The sequence below is a fragment of the Heteronotia binoei genome, chromosome 12 (assembly GCF_032191835.1).
Source record: "Heteronotia binoei isolate CCM8104 ecotype False Entrance Well chromosome 12, APGP_CSIRO_Hbin_v1, whole genome shotgun sequence".
Taxonomy (NCBI): domain Eukaryota; kingdom Metazoa; phylum Chordata; class Lepidosauria; order Squamata; family Gekkonidae; genus Heteronotia; species Heteronotia binoei.
In genome coordinates this window covers 63,354,426-63,375,017 of record NC_083234.1, presented here as the reverse complement: position 1 = coordinate 63,375,017, position 20,592 = coordinate 63,354,426, and the positions used below count along the sequence as shown (strand labels likewise).

Below are 20,592 nucleotides of genomic sequence, written 5' to 3'. Positions count from 1 at the left end.
CCAGCTCTGCTCATAATCTGAGTTAGATCCTGGCAGAAGCTGGGTTCAGGTAGTTGGCTCAAGGTTGACTCAGCCTTCCATCCTGCCGAGGTCAGTAAAATGAGTACCCAGCTTGCTGGGGGGAAAGTGTAGATGACTGCGGAAGGCAATGGCAAACCACCCCATAAAAAGTCTGCCGAGAAAACGTCATGATGCGATGTCACCCCATGGGTCGGTAATAACTTGGTGCCTGCACAGGAGATTACCTTTACATCTTTTTGTTTTCTCATCATAGGGAATCTAAATGCCTGGAGCCCTGCCTCAGCGACATCTCATGGCTTGGGTGAAATTAGTACTGATGAGTTCCCAGAGATAGATGGAAGCATACCTGGGGGATGCTGTGAAACTGGTCCAATTTGTCCGTGACTCCCACCAGCAGTTCATGTTTCATGAGAACTTCATTGGCAGCCACCAACCTCATGTCTGTATTCATATCCATCTGATACATAAGGAAGGCCAGGAGATGTTAATGTGTTTGTGAACCACTGGACTCTCATGAATGGCGGCAGCCCTACTAACATTGCTAATGCATGGCCCTGGCTTGAATAGCCCAGGCAAGTTTGATTTTGTCAGATCTCACAAGCTAAGCAGGCCTAGCCCTGGCAAGTGCTTGGATGCGAGACCTCCTTGGAATATCAGCAGTCAGGAGACAGGGGCAGGCTTTATTCAGCCATGTTTCTGAATATTCTCCATACTTCCAGTAGGGATCAGTCACCAAAGGTTGCCATGACTTTCAAGTGCACACACACTTGCACAAATACAAAAAATACCACCCCCCAAAAAAATTTTTAAACAACACTGCTAACACATGCTTCAGACTGAACAGAGCTCCTAGCTAGTATAACATCATGAGCTATTAATCAGGGTGAACTCAGAAGGTTGATTTAAGAAGGGCTCTCTTACTCTCTCTCATTCGTCTCCATCCCTGTAATATGAGGATAATGACTGGCCTACATTATAGGGGTGTTGCAAGATGGGGTCCCCAAACTCCCCATCCTTCTTGCATCTCTAGACAATTTTGGAATTTTGAGAATAGCTAGTGGGCTGCCACTGATTGTGGATCCAATCACAAAACAATACAGGGTCACCAGTTGATGGCTGGCATCTAATGGGAGATGGGAGGTAGAGACATGGGGGTGGCAAAGCATGCAACGTGATGTCTCTTCTGGAGGAAACTAGAAGTGATGTCCACTAGTCTAGGAATCACCGAAAACTCTATGATAAAACCATGGAACCCTTTCACCAGATAAGTGTATCATCATGAAGCCTGCATGCAGATGGAAGCTTATACCCAGAATAAAAATGTGTTGGTCTTAAAGGTGCCACTGTTCTGATGTGCCTTCCCTGTTTAAAGTTCATTTTAAATTGTTAAGAGAATTTCCTTGTTAGCTACCTTAGGGACTTATATAAGCCTCAAGGCCAGAGTTGTGTTCTCAATAAAGTACAAGAATACAGAGCATCACTGCCCCAGACAGAGAGTTCCAACAATAAGCTGTGGCTAATAGCCACTGATGGACCTCTGCTCCATATGTTTATCCACTCCCCTCTTGAAGCTGTCTATGCTTGTAGCTGCCACCACCTCCTGTGGCAGTGAATTTCACCCTTTGGATGAAGAAGTACTTCCTTTTATGAGTTCTAACCCGACTGCTCAGCAATTTCATTGAATGCCCACGAGTTCTTGTATTGTGAGAAAGGCAGAAAAGTACTTCTTTCTCTACCTTCTCTATTCCATGCATAATCTTGTAAATCTCTATCATGTCACCCCACAGTCGACGTTTCTCCAAGCTAAAGAGCTCCAAGCGTTTTAACCTTTCTTCATAAGGAAAGTGTTCCAACCCTTTAATCATTCTAGTTGCCCTTTTTCTGCACTTTTTCCAATGCTAATGTTGATGATTATTGCCAGGGCTTTTTTGTAGCAGGAACTCCTTTGCATATTAGGCCACACACCCCTGATGTAGCCAATCCTCCAAGAGCTTACAGTATTGAGCCCTGTAAGCTCTTGGAGGATTGGCTACATCGGGGGGGAGTGGCTAATATGCAAAGGAGTTCCTGCTACAAAAAAAGCCCTGAGTATTGCACATCAGCAGAGGCTTAATTCATTGTTCAGTGCAAAAGTGTTGACTGCTTGTCAGAACTTGTATCTGTTATGTATGCTGAGCTTAGTAATGTTAGCCTAACTGACTCCATATTGTAACTGTCTACTAATCCCATGTCCTTGTAGCTAGGCCTACTAACTAAAGGCTTTGCATTTCAAACAAACTGTAACCACTGAAGGGTGACAGATAGCCTCTGGAAAACATCTGCAGGTGTCCTTTGAAGCTAGCCGGCTAGAGCATCACAGCAGGGCTCCTTCCTCCTCCATGGAGATAAGGGACCCTGGGAACAGACAACTGTCTCCTAGAGTGTGAGAAATGGTTTTATTGTTTCTGTTACAACCGCATTAAAAATGTATCAATCGCTGAGCCCGTTATCAGAGTCAACTTGTACCTTCCATGAACACTGTTCTCAAATAAACGTCTTATACTTTTGCAACAAAGTAATGAGTTTCGTTTGAAGTTCTTCAAGTTCTGACACTGCTGTGCTCAGCGCATGACACAATACTGCACTGTGCCATCCCTTATGTCCAACTATGAGTAGCAAGGAATGACAGATATGCTTTACAGAGGACCTAAAGGGAACCTCCACACTCAGAGGCAGCAAATCTCTGACTACCAATGCCAGAAGACAACATCACGGGATGATTTTGGTTGCTAAACCTTCTTAGTCAGCTGTCCAGGACAACCAGTTTCCCAGTACATGAAACAGTATGCTAGACCAGATGGATCCCTGACCTGATCCAGCAGGGCATCTCCATGTTTTTAGATCCCAGGGGACCCAGCCTTGGTTGTAGATCCATGATATAATGTGATTTCAGAAGCAAAATAGATTCCGCCCCCCCCCCCCCCCCGCCCATGATTCATGAGATTGCATGAATTAGATGGAATGGTTTTGGTGGGGAGGAAGTTACCAGTCTGTATTGAGCTCAGACACCTCATACTCCTCAGAGAAGATCCAGCACATTCCAAGAATAGCTTCTGTTTCTTTATGACTGAGCTACTCTCTAGAGAGCATTCCAAGGGCCAGAAACCTCTCTCGTGGAAATTAAAGCCATCTGGAAAGGGGGTGCAGTTTTAATCAGGGAAAGTGTCCTGATCCATATCATACACCTATGGCAGCCGCAATGCGATTGCTGGAATTAATTTTAGAAATTCTCCTCATTAAACTGGAATTAAGGCAGAGAAAAATACCATATAGAGCAACATTCCAAAACTATTAAGGAATTGAATGGAATGGGGAAAATATATCCACACATCTTGATTCAGTTTGCACTGGCCAAAGTTGTAAAATCATAGATCATTTTTAGAAAAGATTCTGAGAACCAGTTTCAGTCTGGACCAACTACATCGTGGTGGGCAAACTGCAGCTTGGGAGCCACATGTGGCTCTTTCACACATATTGTGTGGCTCTCAAAGCCCCCACTGCCCCGTCAGCCGGCTTGGAGCAGGAATTTCTTTCTTTAAATCACTTTGCCAAGCCAGCCAGCGGCTTGGAGAATGCATTTATTAGACATTTAACAGGCATGAAAAAGCCTCAGCTTGAGACCCTGGGCAGCCGCTGCCAGTCTGAGTAAATACTGACTTTGATGGACTGGTTAAAGTTGCTTTCTTTCAACTTCTCTCTCCCTCCTCCATCTATTTTCCTTTCTTCCTTCCTGTCTTGCAGTTCTCAAACATCTGACATTCATGTCTTGCAGCTCTCAGACATCTGATGTTTATTCTGTGTGGCTCATACATTAAGGAAGTTTGGCCACCCCTGAACTACACTGTGAAGAGGTAAAATTCTGGTGACGGGTTGCACTATTCGAGCAGCTGAGGATTGGTCAAAAGGACCTCAAGGAAACCTGGTGACCCTTTAGGCTGCCACAATCCCCAAACACACTTCATTCAGCTTACCTTTCCATGGTGTTGATGAATGATGAACCTGATGACCAACGCAGCCACAAGAGCCGCTAAGGTCACCAAAATACTGATTTTCCAGCTCTGTCCTAAGGAATATATTTGCAGAGTGGAAAAAAGATTGATCCAGAGAGTCACATAGAAAACCTGAAAAAGACCCAGAGACAGAATGAATGAAATTCTGAAAAGAAAGAAGAACAGCCAATAAACAGGGGACCTTTATTTGGCCAAGATGATATCGGCAAAATTAAGTGTCGTTTGTTGTAACGCATTCAAGACATCAGGCCACCAGCAAAATTAACCCACCTAAATCACTCCAGACCTCAGAGCCAGTGATAGGAAAAGAGTCGGGACTGGAATGGGTGGCAGAGATTTCATGGGCAGGAGCGGTTCACCACCCAAGCAACTCAGTGGCCACCTGGAGCATCAGACTGGCAGAGACGGCAGTGGAGGAGTCATGCCTCCCTCCATCCTCCTCCCATGGTGCTCTGTGTCAGGTCTCATTCAGTGCTCTGAACCACATTGAGCCATTGGTTCTGGCATTTGGTCAATGCAAACTGCAAGTTATACTATGATGAGCAGCTGAGGCTGAAAGTCAAGGGTTCCTTGGCCCACTCCCCGAAGTGTCTGGCTTCCATGGACCTTGGTCAGATTCACCAAGGCAGCTATTAGGTCTGCAATTCTTTGCTGTCAAGAAACTGGCAATCTGCCGCAGCCAAGTTCTGCTCGAATCCATGATAAAGGTAAAGGTAAAAGTAGTCCCCTGTGGAAGCACTAGTCATTTCCGACTCTGGGGTGACATCGCATCACGACTTTTTCACGGGAGGCTTTTTACAGAGGGGTTTGCCATTGACTTCCCCAGTCATCTACATTTTCCCCCCAGCAAGCTGGGTCCTCATTTTACTGACCTCGGAAGGTTGGAAGGCTGAGTCAACCTTCAACCCGCTACCTGAACCCAGCTTCCGACGAGATTCAACTCAGGTCGTGAGCAGAGCTTGGACTGCAGTATCACAGCTTTACCACTCTGCACCAGGTGAAAATCCATGATACTGTATAGTTATTTTTGGATCTCCGAAAAATACATTCCTGCCCTCTCCTCCTCGTTCGCTGATGCACTACGGTCCTTACCACAGCAACGGCTATCCCAAATGCTCTGGAATTGTAGAACATGTACTTTCTCACTTCTGGCTCCAGAACTGCAGATTGAACTAGATTTCTCCACTGGTCGGTTGTCATCTGTGTAGGTAACAACACTAGAATTAGATTCAGGTGAGGTACCCATGTTGTTCTGAAGCAGCAGAACCAAGTTTGAGTCCAGTGGCACCTTTAAGACCAGTAAAGTTTTATTCATAGTATGAGCTTCCAGGTACAAGTATACTTTACCCAGGGCTTTTTTGTAGAAAAAGCCTAGCAGGAACTCATTTGCGTATTAGGTCACACCCCCTGATGTCACCATTATTTAACACAGGGGTTTTTGTAGAAAGAGCCCAGCAGGAACTCATTTACATATTAGGCCACACCCCCTGACACCAAGCCAGCCGGAACCGCGTTTCTGCTTGAAAAAAGCCCTGGCTTAACCTGTATCTGAGGAAGTGTGCATGCACACAGAGACCAATTTCTCACTATCTCGCTCTCACTCTCCTCTTCTCCGTGGGGCTTCTGTCGGATTTCGCACAAGCTGCCCTGAGGCTGCAACTCGCTCCGCCTCTTTCCTGCAGCAAACAAGATCCTCTAAAAACCAGTTCCTGTTTGCCGCGCGAAAAAGGAAAAGTTAGTTGCAGCCCCTGGACCGTTCGTGTGAAATCCGACAGAAGCCCTGCAGAGAAGAAGCAGGAGAGCAGCGTAAGGCTAGTGGGAAATTGGTCTGAAGCTTATACCGTGAATTAAACTTTGTTGGTTTTAAAGGTGCCACTGGACTCAAACACTAGAGTTAAATATCTGTCCAACACCTCTGTGCCTGATGTTTAATATCTACATGAAACCACTGGGAGAGATAATCTGATGATTTGGAAGGAGGTGTCACCCTTATGCAGATGACACCCCCATTATCTCTCTTTTCCATCAAGATCAAAGGAAGCTAGGAACCAGCAAAACCAGACTACGGAGGCTCAGAAAGACGGAGATGGGAGTGAAAAAATTGAAATTAAATCCCGACAAACTGGAGGGGCTTGAGTTGAGGGCCAAGTTCATCCAGGAACTGGTATTCAGCCTACCCTAGATGGGGTTGTGCTCTCCCTGAAGAAGTTCACAGCCAAGGCATGTGCTGCTCTACACCTCACTAGCATTGGGTGCCAGGTGACAAAGGTAGCAAGAGGTGCATTCTGGGCACATTATTTCAGCTTAGGCTGTGTCAGTCTCCCAGCTGCAGACCTTTTTGGGAAAGGCAAACCTGGGGGTTGAAGTCAAACACGCCTTGGTAACATCCAAGATCGACTACTGTATTGCACCCAACATGGGGCTGCCTTTAAAGACGCTTCAGAGGTTCAAAATGCAGTCATCAGGATGCTAAGAGAATCTGACTCCAGTGAGCAAATCATGCCTATTGTCTGCCCATTTGCTTCCAGGCCCAATACATAAGAACATAAGAGAAGCCATGTTGGATCAGGCCAATGGCCCATCCAGTCCAACACTCTGTGTCACAGAGTGGCCAAAAAATTTTTTATACACACACACACACACACACACACACTGTGGCTAATAGCCACTGATGGACCTCTGCTCCATATTTTTATCTAAACCCCTCTTGAAGGTAACCATACAACGTGCTTGATCTAACCCATAGAGCCCTAAGCAGTTTTGGTCCAAATCATTGCCACCACGAGTCCATCAGCATGGTTCGACTCATCTTCTGAGGTTCGCCAGGGGACATTTCCTGTGGGAATGACTGGTCAGGGAACTTCAACCAATGAAAAGCTGCACAAGGGCCAATGACTGCTCTTTTTCTGTGGAGCTTGCTCCACCACTTTGGCTGATTTCCTTGCTTCTGGCCTTCAGAGTTAGTTGAAATAAAATAAAAATAAAATAAACAACTTTTCCCCCCATTTTGTAAGGCCTTTTTTAAGATTCAAGCCTTCCAGGTGCTTTTAAAATGTTTTCAGATACTGTTAATTGACAGCCTCAGCCTAAGTATTTTGCCTTATTTTCAATTTTTGTGTGTGAGAATTTGTTTGTGTCTGTCTGTCTCTGTCCCTCTATCTCTCTGTCTCTGTCTGTCTCTCTCTGTATGTGTGTGCCTTAAAGTCATGGCTGACTTCTGGCAACCCCTTGTGGGGCTTGGATGTTTCAGAGAGGTGGCTTGCTTGCCTGCCTCTGCATTCTCAGGCCCAAGGATGAGTAGAATGAATCTAAAGAATGTATAGTCTTGCTATCACTTTGAAGTGAGACCACGTAGGACTCCAAAGAGCTTACAAAGATTCCCATCATCATCATCATCATCATGTTATTTATATCCTGCCCTCCCCACCGAAGCAGGCTCAGGGCGGCTAACAACATGAATCAATACATTAAATTATACAGTGATATTTAAACGAAAGTATTTAACAATTGATTAAAATTCTAAAATTCAAACTTTAATAAAATTAGTATGCTGGTGGATGGTACATTGGATGGTACATTTATTTAGCACAGGGGTCCTCAAACTTTTTAAATAGGGGGCCAGTTCACTGTCCCTCAGACTGTTGGAGGGCCGGACTGCCGTTACTGTACAAGGCCGCGGGCCGTCAGTTCTCTGTTTTCTGCGTCTCTCTCCCTTCCCCACACCACACACCCCGGCCTGGGAACTCACCTCACCTCGGTATCACCTCACACTCTGTCTCCGCCACCTCAGCCCAGTGCCGGAAGCGTGTGTTGCTAACGCGAGTTTAGGTCGAATGTCACTTCCGGTCTAATTTTGCCATAACCCGGCGGGCCGCATAAACGTCCTCAGCGGGCCGCATCTGGCCCGCGGGCCGTAGTTTGAGGACCCCTGATTTAGCAGTTTCTCTGTTTAGTCGCTGAAGGCCATCCGAAAAAGGGTGGACTTGCAGGCCCTGCGGAACTGTCCAAAATCCCGCAGGGCCCGCATATCTTCTGGAAGTTGGTTCCATAGCTGCGGGGCCGGGTACTCTGCAGTTTTACCTCTTTCGGCCCGGGGATAGTCAGTAGGTTCCCCCGTCTTTCCCTGTATAATTATCGCAGGCTTCGGCTCCTGATGAATGTTGGCAGTGATTTCCATGTAAACACCAGTTCTTGTTACTAAGTTTGTAAGCTCTTTGGAATCTGGCTAGGTTCCACTTCAAAGTGATAGCAAGACTAGCAACCTATGCATCCTTGGACCTGAGGACTGACCCACCATAGTCCATACTTTATATCTGGCATTTGTATATTGTGTATTTGTAAAAAAAAACCAAAAACTGGCTATTACCAGTGCTCCCTCTGAGTTAGCGTGAGCTAGCTCACAGATTTTTAGCCTCCAGCTCACACATTTTTGTCTTAGCTCAGGAAAAAATGGCCCTAGAGCAAACTAATTAATGCAATAGCTCACAACTTTAATGCCAGTAGCTCACAAAGCAGAATTTTTGCTCACGACACTCTGCAGCTTAGAGGGAACATTGGCTATTACTATATTGCTTCTTGTTAGACCTAGAGCTGTGTATTTTTGTTTTGTATTCTCCACACTGCAGTCCTTTTGTTTTGGCTACTGCCTCTGCATCCTGGCTTGGGTATTCCTTGGAGGTCTCCCATCCAAGTACTTGCCAAGGTCAACCCTGCTTAGCTTCCGAGATCCAACGAGATCAGGCTTGCCTGGGCTACCCAGGTCAGTATTTTCAATTGTCTTAAGTGTTTTAAATAGAAAGGTGAGATATAAGCAAGGGTCATTTTGTAGAAAAATAAGTGGTCGAGCTCATTAGCATAGCTCATTCGCATATGCTGCCGCCCCCAGCCAAAAGCAACCCGATGCAACAAAGGAGAGCCCCAGGCGAGTGAGGCCTGCTTGAGATGGTTAGAGATCCATCCAGCCCAAGTAGGCCTCGCTCACCTGGTGCTCTCCTTGGCTGCTCGCCCACCAAGTCAAAAGGCCAGCAAGCCACCCACTTGCTGGGGTGGGTGGTGTGGACTTCTCCAGGGGTTAATGAGAGCTGCTGGGGGGTGTGGCAAAGCCCCTAGTGGCTGGCTGGCTGCCCACTCTTCGAATCCAGGGATTGTTATGCAGCTGTACCTACTATTCAATGGACAAGGTAGGTGGGGAAGAAGAAGACGATGATGATGATATTGGATTTATATCCCGTCCTATACTATGAATTTCATAGAGTGGTCACAATCTCCTTTCCCTCCACAACAGACACCCTGTGAGATAGTTGGGGCTGAGAGAGCTCTCCCAGAAGCTGCCCTTTCAAGAACAACTCCTATGAGAGCTATGGCTGACCCAGTTCTCCCGGATAAAATCCACACACCTAACCACTACACCAAACAGGGGAAACCGTCAGAAAGATTCAGTAGCTGCGCTCCTGTGAGCTCCTGCTGAATCTGAGACCTGGGTATAAGCATTCTATTTTTAAAAAAAAAGCTAGTTGAACACACATGAAGAAGCCTTGTATGGATTCAGAGTGACCTCCGTTCCACCTAGCTCCATTTCTTTTGGTCAGCAGAGACTTTTCCAAATCTCAGGAAGAGAAGCATCTTCCCCAGCTTAGCTAATTCAGATCCTTTAACTGAAGGTGCCAGGGTCTGAAGTACTGAGCTAGGTATCCTCCCCAGGCACGCCTTCTTTTTTAATGAAGCCTCTTTCCTTAAGCACTGATCTAAGCCGAAGTGCATGCCATGGAATGAATGAATATTCCTCTTCTATTTGTCTCCACCTCCCTGCCTCCCTTCTCTTTCTTGTCTCCAGGAGGCCAAACTGTAAGCTCCTCAGAGCAAGGACCTGTCTTCTTGTACTCAGAGAAACAGTCAATACAAGTGGGAGACCTGTGCTGGCTTATGGGGGATTTCTTTTCCCTCATATCCCCTTCTCCACTATATCTATTTTTCCTCTTTCCCCCATCCTGGCAGCTCCCTTTCCCCAGTCTCTCTCCTGTTCCTGCGTCCTTATCTCTCTTTCTCTGCTAGATTTGCATTTCTGATTCATCTACATTTTTACATAATTACCTTTACCTATACCCCCATCTTCAGCTTTCACTCCTTTCCCCCTGCAGCCTCTCCCCTTTTCTTCTATTCCACCCACCTATCTTTTTTCTGCTTCCCCTTTCAGCTTTACCTCCCTCCTCTCCCCTTTACTTGCTTCCTTCCTTTTTTTCCTCCTTTAAAAAATCCTTTCCAGTCTCTCTCCGGACACTAACCAAAACATGGAAGTCATTTCTTAGCAACCTCCCAAATGGCCACAGAGATCTCTGTAGTATTCTCACTAACCAGAAGACATTTGGTTGGATCCAGCCAGTTTTTTGCCTGGTGAAAAAGGAAAGATGGGGTCCCATTTGACCTCCAGAAAAACCATGCTGGGGATTATGGTACCTTCATGGTCAAAAGCTTTATGGGGCGGGGACTATAGTACGAAATGGAATTGGTTGACATTAAGCAAAAAAAAAAACACTGGCTGAATCCAAACCACTTTTTCTATGATGGGGGAGTTAATCTCATGTTTGTGTGTGTGTGTGTGTGTGCGTGAGAGAGAGAGAGAGAGAGAGAATGCACACGTGTATTAATTTCAGATTTTTTTCCTGCAAACCTAAAATTTCCTTTATATTTGTACAAAAATCTCCATTGTCAGCCCTAGCCCCATTGTGTGGATCTTTTGAACTACACCCCAATTTCAAAATTAAATATATAGATACTAAGATGACAACGAAGAATAAGAAACACTAATTCTGTGTTGGATTGTGGCTGTTGAGTTTCATACTACAGTCATCTCGTATTGCCAAACTCAGTGATCATGATGCAACATGGAGAAAGGCATTTATACTTTATTTTCTGTCTAGTGAGTTGGTCAGGGACAGGGGAAGAGACTAAAACTCTCTTTATTCCCAAGGTGAAAAAAACAACAATGGGTAGAATCTTACAATCTTTCCCTTTGGAGAGAGAACAAGCCCACCCAAAGGGATGGGAGGTAGACAGCAGCAAGGAGGAGACCAAAGTAAGATTGAGTTGATGAGATGGTAAGATCCAGTCTAATGAAATAATGCCACTCAATTAGCCAATTCAAACTAAAAGCTATCTGATAACATCACAACAACAGCAGTAAGCAATACATTATCTTTAGCAGTGGATTAAGTTAGCGTAAGTGGATCTGACTCCTGGATCTCATGGGTAAGTATGAGCTGCATGCAAAAGAGATGGCTCCACACTGGATCATTCTGCGCTAGATTCAATTACCACAATCCAGCTCTGGCGCACATAAATTTGCAGAAATCATTCTGTGCTGGATGACAGCCAGCAAGAGGGAAGCGGCTGCAACTCTAAAAGTAGTCAGCCCACGCAAAATGACTACTCCTGCACTCCAATCTGGTTGATCCCGATTTCTCCAGGCATAGAGGCTAGATAAGCACATGGCATTGCATCAGACAGCATTAGGAAAACAGCCAAGCATCTGCTCCGCAGGTATTCACCAAGGCGTGGAACCTCACCTGGATTCCCAAGCTCTTCAGTCTCGCTGCACAAAGATTCATATCAAAACGGGCAGGCGAGCAGGCCTTGCGAGCAGACAGGACCGTGAGGACTTGGCCGTTGAGAAGTTCTGGAAAGCATCAGTAGAGAAGACTCAGCATCAAGATAAGAGGAGTAGTCAATGTCTCATAGCCCAGTGTAGGTGGAGGATTTAATCCTCCCATGAGGGAAGAAAAAAAACCTGATTGCTATCATGCTGATTAGTTCAGTTGGCTCACTGGTCCCTGACAGGGCTTGTTATTATACTGGGTATTCCTCCCCTCATGTCCTCACTTCATACATTTCTACCCCATCTTACTTCCAAGGAGTTCAGAGTGGTATCCATTTGTTGTTGTTTCCCCCTTTTGATAACTTTGTGATGTAGGTTAGGCAAAAGTGACCAGCCCATGGACAACCACTGAGCTTCATGGCCCAAAAGGGGACAAGGGATTCCAGTGATCCATGTCCAGTCACCACACCTCTCACACTGTTAAGCTTCTTGAACCAAATCTAGCCCACTGAAAGATACTTCCCCAACTATTAACTCCCACAGTTTTAGAACTCTGACTTTGAGCTCAGGCCTGGCTCACAGTAGCCACCACTGTGAACTGGGGGGAATAGAAAACTACAAATCCCAATAATCCTGTCAGGAAAAGCTGGCCTTGCATACTCAGAAGAATCTAGGTCAGTTACGGACAGCTCTCCTCCACATTTTTGGAAGGGGAAATTTGTTCTGAAGGGACTATCAGGGGTGGTGTTGATGGGGAGAAGTTGATCTCCCCTGGCTTTTACAATTTACCTCAGGAAAAGCATAGAAAGGCCCACATTTTTCACCACAAATTATCTGAGATTTTTTTTTAAAAAAAATAATCAGTTCCTTCTCAGACAGTAATCACTGGCCAAAGCTGGCCTCATTTTGGGCAGGAACTCATAGGAGCAGAGCTCCAGAACCTCTAAATTTTATTGTGGTCTTTCTTACCCACCCCCCAAAGAATACTTGCTTCAGGGCTCCATTGTTCAAACCCCCTGTGAGAATTTTGCTGAACTCTAAGATTTGACAGTCTAATATCCCCACCCCACCCCACCCCCACAAAAAAGAGAAAATAACCAAAACATATAAAGCAGACAGATGGAAATCTTCCTCATGCCACTGTGGACACATAGGAGAAAGTAATTTAAGAATTATGATGGGAGAAAAGTTTTATGATGACAGTTATCATTCAAGAAGCATTTTAAGATAGATGCTGAGCTGATATAATTTAGTACACCTTCTGGTGATGTCAGGGGTGTGTTGGCAAATGCAAATGAGTTATGCAGAGCTCTATGAAATGGCCCCTGGACCAAAGTAAGATGGATCCATGTGCTCCAAGAGAACGGTAGTAATTTGGGGTTGTAAAGGGCAGCATTTAAGCCTTGATAGGCATCTGCCATGCTGGAACTACCGTATTATGTTCAGTTTTGCCCACCCCTGATTCAGCAAGAAAAGCAATCTATACATTGGCTCCCTCCTTCCTCGAAGGGCTTTTTGTACAGAGTTTTGGTTTTGCTAGGTTGTGTTTGGCTTGTTTTTGGTGCCAACTACTATGGCTATTTATTTTATACTGCAACTTTATCAGTGTGATCTGACAATATTGCTTCTATTATTCACAATTATAAGCCACCTTGGGTACTCTTTCAGAAAAAAGGAAAGGCAGGATGTCAATTGCCTAAATAATACATTTGGGAGAACACTTCTTCTTGGTCCTTCACACCAAAGTATGACATTCGGCCTGGCCACGTGGCTCCCATTAACATCTCTCCCTTAAAAAAAAGAATGAAAATTCCCTATTGAAATCTGCTACTTGGCTCAAAGGAAATATAGTGAAATGTAAAACAAATATAAAATAAGCACACTGTCAGAACAGGAGGGCTTTTTTTAAAAAAAGCAGGAATGCACAGAAATGCAGTTCTGGCTGACTTGGCATCAGGGGGTGTGGCCTAATATGTTAATAAGTTCCAGCTGGGCTTTTTCTACCCAAAAAGCCCTGTGAGAAACAATGGTGATGTCCGGGGATGTGGCCTAATATGCAAATGAGTTCCTGCTGGGCTTTTTTGGCAAAAAAAAAGCCCTGCAGAAGACCATAAGATCTTGTCTAGGTTCCATCCAGTCCAGCATTCCATAGCTTCTGATTGTGGTCAACAAGATTCCCCGCAGGAAGCCGCAAAACAGAAGACAATGTCCCTTCCTTGCTTTTGTGCTCCCCACTCATATTCAGAGGGACACGGTCACTAAACAGGGAGGTTCCACTACAATAGCTCATAACTATTGATAGACCTCTTCTCTCTGGATTTGCTTTTAAAGGCCATCTAACCCAATCTCTACAGTAACCACCTCTGCAGCAGCCAACTCCATCACCTGGTGTTGCTTAAAGAAGTTCTGCCTCTCCTATCATGAATGTCCTGCCCTTACACTGAGTGCCACTGGGAAGAGAAACAACATTTTCTGTCTCCATGTTGGGTGTTTTTACATTCAGTTTGATCCAGAGTTTTAGAGTCTTCAAATCACCTGCCACCATTCCACTTTAATTATTTTCCTTTTACATCGGTGGAGTTGCTTGCTCATTTTGCATAGCCAAACTTCTATATTTCCTGCTGAAAGCATTTCAGTTTGTGGGGTGGGGGGGAGGTCTCTGATTATAAGGCAGATGGAATACCAGTGCTTAGTTAAATGAATACGATTTCTCGGAAACCGTGTCAACACTGCAAAAACAATACAAATTTCAATTACAAGATGAGGCAAGCAATGATACGTAAAAATTTCAAGTGCTGCCAGTTCTCATGCAAATTACTGCGCCATGTGGCTTTTGGAGGAGTCTTTTAAAACGCGTGAAAACTTCTACAATACAAGTTTGAAACGCCTCTAGAGAAATGACTGGATCAAAACTAGTTTTGAGAAAAACATTGCTGCAGCAGCGCCAGAATTCATCTCACCGAAACAAATGTAGATTCTTCGGGCACCAACAATGCAAAACAGTTGTGAGAACGTTAGGTAACGTAAAAGGTGAGTTTCCAATGCGGTGATAGAGAGTCACAAACTGTCAGGGTAAAAACATCCATACTCTACTCCAGGTGTCATTTTCTAAATCTCCTGTGCCAGCTCCAACGATTTGCTGTGATGAGGAAAATGGGTCTCTCTCAGCTCAGTTTCACCTTTTGGTTTATTATTTTTTCCCACCTGATAACCGGCAGAGCAAGTTATTCACTTTACCTTCCCTCCTGTGAGCTGAGTGTTCCTCTCCTTGACTCCAGCAGTATGATACTGAGAAAGACAGTTCGTCTTTTTTGTCCGTCGCAGTTTGATTTTTGCCAGGGGCCATAGCGATTCCAAGTTTTGCTTCAAAACGCCTGTTACCGTACGGAGGTAGATCCAACCTTCAGCGATTGCATCTCCTTACTCTGCGCTTCTGAAAAAAGAAAGAAAGCCAATTGTGTCACTTCCTCCCCATCCCAGAAGCGATGAGCTGAAGTCAGAAATGGCAGAAAGCCCCGAACACAAGGAAGCCCAGGTAAATCAGGGTTCTTTGGCAGCCCCATCCAAGAGCTCTGCCAGTGTGTTTCTCTTCTTCTTTTCCTCGCCACGCAGCCTCTTTGAGTCAATTCTTTGAAGCAATGTTATGTTCAGACCAGCAATGGGTGGGGCAAAATCTGGCTGGGTGCCCACTGATGTATGCAAGATAGGCCTCAGGACTGCCAACTTTGGAAAATTCAAGCCGATTTCCAAACAGGTGAGGTTTTTCCTGTTCCTTTGGTATCTTTTCATAGGGTTGCCAGCCTCCGCCCCTCCCCAAACCCTGCCTTCTCCCAGCTCCACTCCCAAAGTCTCCAGATATTTTCTAACACAGACTTGGCAGCTCTAGTCTTTTCTCCGCAGCTGTTCATTGACTGAGTTTGCTCTGGTTGTTCTTTGGGGCAAGGGATCAGGGCTGGGTTAACAATTAGGCCAAGTAGTCACTGGCCTATGGGCCCCCATGCCTTTAGGAGCCCTGAGCAGCTTCCCTCCCCCCCCCCCCCCGTTTTCCCCCACTTGCGTGGAGGCAGCCCTCCCAGCCTCCACGCACAGCCAGCAACTGAGCTACTCTTTGCCCGACTTGCCTCGTGCAGCTGCTGGTTGTGTCGTCGCCAAGTTTGCCTCTCTCTGCCTCTCCCCCACAGCTTAGTAAAAGGGGCTTTTATGCAGGTGCCTGCAGGCTGCAGCAGGGCCCATGGGCAGCAGGGCGGGTGCTCTGACTCTGAGATCATTTGCAAGAGTCCCCCGAGATTTCAACTGCCTAGGGGCCTCCATAGGGTTTAATTTGGTTCTGCAGGGGATCACAGTCTTGTGGCCTCTCAACAGCAGGGATCCCCAACATGCTGACACCTTTCCAAGCACCCTCCAAATGTTTTTAGAAGTAGGCGGGGCCAGGCGGGGCTTTTGTCCAGCAGGGCTTCTGAGTGGCCACTAGAGATTTGATTGTCTGTGCAGATTTGTTTTACAATAATTGCTTTGGCAGCAGGTGCCGCTAAAGAACAAGGATCTTCACTGTGTGGGGGAAGGTAAGCTACAGTGGTCATTTTGTGTCTGGCTCCCCCCGGGGCGGGGGGGGTGGTCAGGGGATCCCCCAGTTTAGAGGCCTTCCTCCTGCTTCAGAGTCATCAGAAAGCAGGGGGGTGGTGTTGGAAATATCTGCAGGGCACTCCATTATTCCCTATAAAGATAGATTCCCATAGGGTTTAATGAAAAATTGATCTGTGGGTATCGGGGACTCTGGGGGAGGCTGTTTTTTTGAGGTTGAGGCACCAAATTTTCAGCACAGCATCTGTTGCCTCTCCTCAACCCACCCACCCCCCAAGTTTCAAAAAGATTGGACCAGGGGGTCCAATTCTGTAAGCCCCCAAAGAAGGTGCCCATATCCTTCATTATTCTATATAGAGCGAAGGCATTTAAAAGGAGTGTGGTCCCTTTAAATGTGATGGCCAGAACTCCCTTCAGAGTTCAATTGTGCTTGCCACACCCTTGATCCTGGCTCCACCCCCAAATATTTCTTGTGTCGGACTTGGCAACCCTAGGCTCCTCCTCCTATGGAAGCCATTTTGTGGCCATACCTGTCACGCCATGTCAGAATTCCAAAGGTGCCCACAGGATCAAAAGGTAGGGTACACCCAAGGCTTTTTTTTTTTTTTGCAACAGGAGCTCCTTTGCATATTAGGCCACACATCGCTGATGTAGCCAATCCTTCAAGAGCTTACGGTGGACCCTGTAAGGAGATCCCGTAAGCTCTTGGAGGATTGGCTACATCAGCGGTGTGTGGCCTAATAAGCAAAGGAGTTCCTGCTACAAAAAAGCCCCGGGTAAACCCCAGACCTACAACATTTTTAACCTCAGCTTTCATCTAAAAAGTATAAGGCAGAATCCCCAGTCCTTCTCTGTTTTCTCCTCATAACAACTTGAGCTGATTTGGAATTGTGTGGCCTTGCTGCTATTTCAGCCCAAAATTCTGGTTTCCATTTTGCTTTCCACTTGTACAGATCAAAACAGCAGGAGTTTTGTTAAAAAAATCTGCACCATTTTCTGTTTTCTCCTGCTCAAAAATGATCCCACCCACCCCCCCCCCCCCAAAAAAAAAAATTGTGTGTCAACATACTGGAATGAAGAGTACAATAATATGTCAGAAATGTCAACACATTGGAATGCAGGAATTCTTCAGTGAAAAATGTCTTTGTATATAGTATGGATATAAATTGTATTTTAAATATCCCACAAGAAACACATGCAATGCAAACAAAAAACTACAGAACCAACGCTTGAATGCAGCACAGGGTTTATACAGGTGCAAGGATTTCTACTTGCTGACTACAAGCTTCTCAGTTTCCGACTCTGGGGTGACATTGCATCATGACGTTTTCATGGCAGACTTTTTACAGGGTGCTTTGCCATTGCCTTCCCCAGTCATCTACACTTTCCCCCCAGCAAGCTGGGTACTCATTTTACCAACCTCAGAAGGATGGAAAGCTGAGTCAACCTTGAGCCAGCTACCTGAACCCAGCTTCCAGTCAGGAATTACAGCTCATCTCCAGACTACAGCGTTCACTTTCTCTGGAGAAAATGGATGCTTGAGAGGGTGGAGTCTATTGCATTGTACCCCACTGAGGTCCCTGTTCACCTGTCTCAGGAGTCAGGAATTCCCAGCTGTAAGTAGGTATTTGCACCAGGGATTTGCACTTCATGGCCAAGTAGGGATTGGCACTGCACTGCCCAACATACCAAGGACTGGCTTCCTCCACTGTAAGATGCTGGTTGCTCTTAAGTGATCCCTCTACAAGTACCAGAATGGACTGAAGGAAATACGGAGAGAGAGCTTGGTAACATCATCGTTCTGCTCACCTGCCAGCTCTTGTTTGGCATTAGCAATCTAAACAAACAGCCAATGCTTCATTCCACAGTTTGCCATCAAAGGCATTTCCGCATTCTCAAACCAACAGGAAGGTTAAATGCCTGAGCAGAAGCAGCTAGAAAGTGAAGCTGGAATTAACAGGGCAACAGAGTTTTGGCACCTAATGTGGCCTCGGCCGCAAGCGTTCATGGCTGAATCTTGCACAATCCTGGACTGGAACTCCAGAGGGTTTTTTTTCCCCCACTCTAAAAATGCACCCAAAAGGAAGCCCCGATCTGTATCAAAGATGTTGGCCAAGGCTTGGGTTATCTTTTCAAGGTTATTTCCCCAATAGGAAATAACTCTCTGGGCCGCTTTCAATCCTAAAAGGGGAAGAACTCAGTCAAGTGCACTTGGCTTCTTTCTTTATGGGGGCTTAAAGCAACTTGGGAAGGAGTCAGTTCCTAACCTCTAAGCAGGGTCTGGCAATCTCTCAGGACTACAACTAGGCTTGCCAGTCCCCAGGTGGGAGTGGGCGAGCCATGATTCCACAGGCTCCTGCTCACCCCTCTCCCTCTCATTAGATTTAAAGGGCCTTGCAGCTGGAGGGCCCTTTAAATCTTGCAGGAAGGGAAGGAGAGGGGAGGCCACTGGTCACATGCCCAAACTCCAAGTGGCGAATCTGCTGCTTGGAGTTCAGATGCATTTGCAAAAAATAATTTAAAGCAATATGGTTTTTGCAAGCAGTCACTGCCAGTGCCTCCCAAGGGGCTGCATGATGCACTTATGCATGATGTCATCACCTTGGGGATGTCTCCTTCCCCTCCTGGAACGCTCCCCAAAGCTCCCAGCCGGAGACAAGATAGAGCCTGGCAACCCTAATTCCAACTGATCTCCAGACAGCAGAGGTCAGTTTCCCTGGAGCACATGACTGCTTTGGAGGGTGGAGTTTATGGCATGATACCCCATAAGGTCACTCTCCTCCTGAATCTCTCCCTGCCCAGGCTCCACCTCCCAAATCTCCAGGAATTTCCCAACCTCAAGCTGGCAACCCCAGGAATGAAGGCATTTCAGTCTGGGGAAACAGCAGAGGGAAGAAGAGCAGAGTTGATCCCCTCTTTTCTAATGCTGTGGCCCCAATCCAGACTGGAACACCAGCTTCCGAGAACTGCTTTATAGAGCCCAATGATATGTCTGGAATGCATTTATTTAGCTATTTCTGCTCCGTCTTTCCCCCAATCTATGGCTAAGATGATTCTCATCTCCTCCATTTTAGCTTCACACAAGCAATGCTCCCCGTAAGCTGCAGAGTCTTGTGAGCAAAAATTCTACTTTGTGAGCTACTGGCATTCAAGTTGTGAGCTCCTGCATAAATTAGTTTGCTTTGGGGCCGTTTTCCCTGAGCTAAGACAAATATATGTGAACTGGAGGCTAAAAAACTGTGAGCTTGCTCACATTAGCTCAGTTCAGAGGGAACACTGCACACAATGACCCTGTAAGGTGGGTTAGGCTGACAAAAATGACTGGTTTGAGATCACCAGGCATGCTTCAACTCCTCTTTCCTCGACCCAAGTCTGATCACTCTTAAGCATTACCAGGACAGTTTTTGAGCAGGAATGCACAGGAACGTAGTTCTAGCTGGCTTGGTGCCAGGGAGTGTGGCTTAATATGCAAATAGGTTCCTGCTGAGCTTTCCCTACAAAAAAGCCTTGTGTGAAACAATGGTGCTGTCAGGGGGTGTGGCCTAATATACAAATTAGTTCTTGCTGGGCTTTTCCTACAAAAATAAGCCCAGAGCATTACACCAGGCAGGCTCTGCTGAGTTTTAACAGGGGAACCCCAGTGACAATATGCAGCTGCGATTAAACTATACTAGGCAGACCGGCAGAGAGACAAACAGGCAGAAAGGAAGGGATTTGAACTGTGGTCTGCCTAGTCTTGGGCCAGATTGCAGCAGATTATTCAAAAGGAATCATCTCTTCAATTGGTGCTGCCAGCTCCAGGGTCACCTGGAGTTTTGGGGTGAGGAAGCAGGGGGGACAGGCTTTTTTGGGGAGAGGGATCCCCAGCAAGGTACAATGCCATAGAATCTACCCTCCAACAAAGCAGCCAGTTTCTCCAGAGGATTTCAGGAAATCTCCAGACCTACCTGGAGGGCGGCACGCCCCTTTCAATTTTCCCAGGTTTAGGGTTGCCAGGTCCGTCTCACGAAATATCTGCGGAGTTTGGGGGTGGAGCCAGGAGACTTTGGGGGTGGAGCCGGGAGCAAGGTTGTGACAAGCATGGTTGAACTTCAAAAGGAGTTCTGGCCATCACATTTAAAGGGACCGCGCTTTGGAAATACTGAAGGATAGGGGCACCTTCTTTTGGGACTCATAGAATTGGACCCCCTGGCCCAATCTTTTTGTAACCTGGGGGGTGTTTTGAGAAGAGGTACCAGATGCTATGCTAAAAATATGGTGCCTCTGCCTAAAACTACAGCCCCTCCAGAGCCCCAGATACTCACGGATCTCCATAGGGAGCCCCTGTCTCCACAGGGAATAATGGACTGC

At 46.1% G+C, this 20,592-nt stretch overlaps 1 protein-coding gene across 2 annotated transcripts in view; it reads right to left on the bottom strand.

Moving 5' to 3' along the window:
* TMEM268 (transmembrane protein 268) overlaps positions 1-20,592 on the bottom strand; it is a 29,872-nt gene that overhangs the window by 8,849 nt on the left and 431 nt on the right. The window contains exons 2-6 of one of the 2 annotated variants that reach the window (XM_060251488.1): positions 14,899-15,094; positions 11,633-11,742; positions 5,163-5,270; positions 4,032-4,181; positions 368-478 (exon numbers count right to left, since the gene is read on the bottom strand). In XM_060251488.1, coding sequence (XP_060107471.1) covers positions 368-478; positions 4,032-4,181; positions 5,163-5,270; positions 11,633-11,742; positions 14,899-15,007 — 588 coding nt within the window. In that variant the 5' untranslated portion in view covers positions 15,008-15,094. Of the gene's footprint in view, positions 1-367; positions 479-4,031; positions 4,182-5,162; positions 5,271-11,632; positions 11,743-14,898; positions 15,169-20,592 lie in introns of those variants that run through there. The other variant, XM_060251489.1, reaches the window with a different exon arrangement.